The sequence below is a fragment of the Priapulus caudatus genome, unplaced genomic scaffold (genome assembly GCF_000485595.1).
Source record: "Priapulus caudatus unplaced genomic scaffold, Priapulus_caudatus-5.0.1 Scaffold857, whole genome shotgun sequence".
In the NCBI taxonomy this organism is placed as follows: domain Eukaryota; kingdom Metazoa; phylum Priapulida; class Priapulimorpha; order Priapulimorphida; family Priapulidae; genus Priapulus; species Priapulus caudatus.
In genome coordinates, this window is record NW_014577918.1 from 57688 (window position 1) to 62207 (window position 4520).

Consider the following 4520-nt stretch of genomic DNA (forward strand, 5'->3'; position numbering starts at 1 on the left):
TTCCTCCTCCCCTCACCATCATACCTTCCTCCCCCTCCCCTCACCATCATACCTTTCTCTTCCTCCTCCCCTCACCATCATACCTTCCTCCCCCTCCCCTCACCATCATACCTTTCTCTTCCTCCTCCCCTCACCATCATACCTTCCTCCCCCTCCCCTCACCATCATACCCTCCTCCTCCTCCTCCCCTCACCATCATACCTTCCCCTTCCCCCTCCCCTCACCATCATACCTTCCTCCTCCTCCTCCTCCCCTCACCATCATACCTTCCTCTTCCTCCTCCCCTCACCATCATACCTTCCTCCCCCTCCCCTCACCATCATACCCTCCTCTTTCTCCGGTTCGACGGTAATCTGTGCGCAGGCTACTGCTGGGGTTCGTCGTCGACCCGCGACAGCCCGTCTGGATCGGCTACTCCCTCGCCGCCGCCCTGTTTGTGTTCGCGGTCGCCCGCACCCTCGTCGTTCAGCAGTACTTCCAGCGCTGCCAGCTCGTCGGCATGCGTGTGCGCGCCGCCACCATCGCCGTCGTGTACAAGAAGGTGAGAGCCCCCTGGTGGGTCGTCGTGGAAGCGAAGACCCTCTCGGTGTCCCCCCCTGGTGGGTCGTCGTGGAAGCGATGCCCGCGACGGGAGGGGGAGACTCGGTGTCGCCCTCTGGGGAGTAGTCGGGGAAGCGACGCGCGTACCGAAACTCGGGGAGGGAGGGTGATTCGGTGTCCATCTTATTTATGGTTTAATTCAATCTCCTTACTGCAAACTTACCGCCGTCGCTTCGTTTTGCTGTCAACCTGTTTGGAAGTCGTGGCCGCGAAAGGATATCTGAAATTTCCGAAATTTATTATTCTGATATAGCATCATTTAATATACGTCGTTATTATCTGAAATAACACGATTGATCAGAATTTCGCGCGAAACGCCGCGTATATACCTGTCCCCAACTCCACCTGCCGTCTCGTGTAGCGTTCTCTGTGGGTTCAGCGCACGTGTGTTGTGGGTTCTCGTCCCAGACGGTCTGTGACTCATGTATGTCTCGGTCTGTCTCGGTCTGTCTCGGTCTGTCGTACTCTCTGTTCACGTTCATTAATATCGTCAGCTGCCCGATGGCTTGAAACATGTTGTGTGCTAACAAACAAACAAACATACTAGCTAACTACGTAATTAACTAACTTACTAACTACCTGAATAACTAACTACAACCAACCAACCGACTGACCCCAACCAACCAACCAACCAACCAACCAACCAACCAGCCATCCAACCAACCAACCAGCCATCCAACTAATATAACCATAACCAATAATATATATAATTAACCATAACTATAACCAATAAACCGATAACCAGCTAACTAACTAACCAATAAACCGATAACCGGCCAACCAACTAATAAACCGATAACCAATGAACCAGCGAACCACGTTACTAATGAAGCAGCTTGTGTGGTCGACACTAAACACGTGTACGCGTGGCGACGATGTTTGTGAGGCTCGCTTACTGTGTGCTTATGTGCAGCGTTGATGCCGCCGCCGCCGCCGCCGCCTCACGTGCGACGTGAACAAACGCACGCGTCTCGCCTCATCTACGCCAAGGAGGTAAATATAACAAGGAGAGGAAGCGGATTCGCTGTGTGCTTTTCGCCTCAAGGGCGCCATTTATGGACCATAATCAGCTGAGACGGCTGTGCAGACCGAACCCAGAGACAATAGAACACTAATCTGTTCTAGGGTCTCTGCCGAACCCAAATTTGGGCCAGATATGGCGGCGCTTCCTCTCCTTGTTATATTTAGCTCCTTGGTCTGCGTTAGCTCCAGCAGCCGACTCACCCCCTCTCGAGTCGGGTTTTCGAAGCGGCGACGACGCGTGTCCCTTGCTGTGGGATCGTTCGCGTGCATGTATGTTGTCGTGGTTATGCGTACGTCACCATGGTTACGCGTACGTTGCCGTGACTGTGCGTACGTCACCGTGGTTACGCGTACGTCGCCGTGGTTACGCGTACGCCGCCACGACTACACGCACGTTACCGTTGTTACATGTACGTCGCCACGACCGCATGTACGCCGTCGTGACTACACGTACGTCACCGTGGTTACGCGTACATCACCGTGGTTACGCGTGTGTTTGCTGCTGCAGGCGTCTGATCGGGTTCACGAGCGATCCCGCGGAGCCGACGTGGCGCGGATACATGTACGCGGGGATCATGTTTGCAGCCGCGCTCCTGCAGACGGTCATCCTGCACCAGTACTTCCACCGCTGCTTCCTCGTCGGCATGCGCATACGCTCCGCCGTCATCGCCATCGTCTACAAGAAGGTAGGGGGCGCCGGCGTCCGACCTGACCCCACGACCTCCGCCTGAGCGGCCGATCCTGCGGCCTCCCCCCCTCGGATTTTGTCGTTAAGTTACCGAAGTCTCGCTGGTTTCGTCAACGTCGAGCGTTGCAGCACTTCGTAGCCGAGCGTTGTTTTTAGAGTGTGCTCTCGCGGCCGTGATGCTCTACGGCTGCGCGTCGGCCCCCGCCGGGTGGAAGGGTTGGTCGCGTCTGCGTTCGTTAATCGTATGTGTCTACGTCGTCTTAAGGGTGTGATGCAAAAGGAGAGGTGAATTTACGCACGTGTTGCTCGTTGTGGGGTTAGACTGCAACCATAAGGTGCGGTGCGTTCGAAAACGGGGTGGAGAAAATTTTACCGCAGCCTTCCGGTGCCGGAAGCGGGTTTTGCGAAACTTTTTCGCGTTTCCGTGAAATGTGTCGCAGATGGGGACGAGATTGTTGATTGTGTTAGTGAGTGTGTGTCTGTTGTCTGCGTGTGCGTGCGTGTGTGTGCGTGCGTGCGTGCGTGCGCGCGTGCGTTCTATGTAAGTTAGGAGTGTGTTTGTGTCGTGCGCACCCAGCTATGTAATTATACCTGTACGTACATACATGTATATATATATAATGTTGTCCCTCCCCACCTTACACACACACATATAACGGCAGCGCGTGCGCGACTTTCGTCTGCAACGCATCGCCACGGCGACGCGCGCGTGGTAGCGGTCACGACTGCCCTTCGTTCGCGTTGCCGTGGTCACGCGTGCGTTGCCATGGTTACATCTGACTGTCGTCTGCTGGTGTCGGCAGGCGCTGCTGATGTCCAACGCGGCGCGGCGGACGTCGACCGTCGGCGAGATTGTCAACCTGATGTCCGTGGATGCGCAGCGTCTGATGGACCTTACCACCTACCTCAACATGATGTGGTGAGTAGTATAGCTTCACCGTAGCCCCCCGCAGCTCTGTGCATCTCTGTGTATTTCTCTGTGCACACTGGTATAGCTAGTAGATAAGTACTGTGCAAGTGGTACATAGTACATGAAAAAATAAACGTGTTGTTGAAAAGTGACTGATTTTTCCATTGAAGACGATGTTTACTTCGACAGTAGCAGCAGCGATTTGCTTTTAGGCCAGTTATTTGGCCAGTAACTTTGACAGTATGTAGCCACAGTACTTTGCCCACAGTGCCTGCAGTAATCGTGGGATATCTCTCTCTCTCTCTCACCGTAAGCAGTAATTGCGCGCTAATGTCTCTCTCTCTCGCTCTAAGCAGCGTTCAACATTAACTTTTTATTTCACTAGACCATCGGGCTAGTAACTGAGGAAAACCACTAGCCCTGACACTGACAGGTATTGTTTTAAGCACGAACACCGTGTTTCGTTAACCACGAACACCAAGATTCGATGTTTTGCCTTGCACTACTGACATTGTGACAATTGTGCATTTTGTAATTACAAATGTGACTTATAAGGCAGAAAGGTGTGAAATGATGTCATGTAGCTATGTGCAATATATATGACCAATTCTAACATGACCAGTCGGGCTAATAGCACTCTGGTTGTATGCGACCGGACCAAGCATTTACCTGACTAGGTCGGTCGGACGTGGGTTAGTGTCGAACCCTGCTCTAAGGTAATCGCGCGCTAATGTCTTTCTATCATCTCACACAGGTCGGCACCGCTGCAGATCGCTCTGTCTCTGTACTTTCTGTGGGCGGAGCTGGGCCCGTCTGTGCTGGCAGGTCTAGCTGTGATGATTCTCATGATCCCAGTCAACGCCTACATCGCCGCGCGCACGCGCACCTTGCAGGTACGATGGCTTCCACATCCTCGCTCACTCATGCACTGTAACATCCTCTTCCTCTCCCCTCGTTCTCTCCCCTTCATCCTCTCCTCCCCTCGTCCTCTACCCTCGTCCTCTCCCCTCATCCTCTCCCCTCATCCTCTCCCCTCATCCTCTCCCCTCATCCTCTCCCCTCATCCTCTCCCCTCATCTTCTCTTACCATCCTCTCCCTTCATCCTCTTCCCTCATCCCCTCCCCTCATCCTCTCCCCTCGTACTCTCCTCTCCTCCTCTCCCCTTATCCTCTCCTCCCCTCATCCTCTCCCCTCGTCCTCTCCCCTCCTCCTCTCCCCTCATCCTCTCCCCTCATCCTCTCCCCTCGTCCTCTCCCCTCATCCTCTCCCCTCATCCTCTCCCCTCGTCCTCTCCCCTC

The 4520-nt window shown here is 54.1% G+C and overlaps 1 protein-coding gene across 1 annotated transcript in view; it reads left to right on the forward strand.

The window, feature by feature from the left end:
* The window catches only part of LOC106814026 (multidrug resistance-associated protein 1-like), a 41918-nt gene that overhangs the window by 8552 nt on the left and 28846 nt on the right, over positions 1–4520 (forward strand). The window contains exons 6-8 of the mRNA XM_014818282.1: positions 2132–2309; positions 3115–3230; positions 3976–4114. Of these exons, the coding sequence (XP_014673768.1) occupies positions 2132–2309; positions 3115–3230; positions 3976–4114 (433 nt within the window). The remainder of the gene's footprint in view (positions 1–2131; positions 2310–3114; positions 3231–3975; positions 4115–4520) is intronic.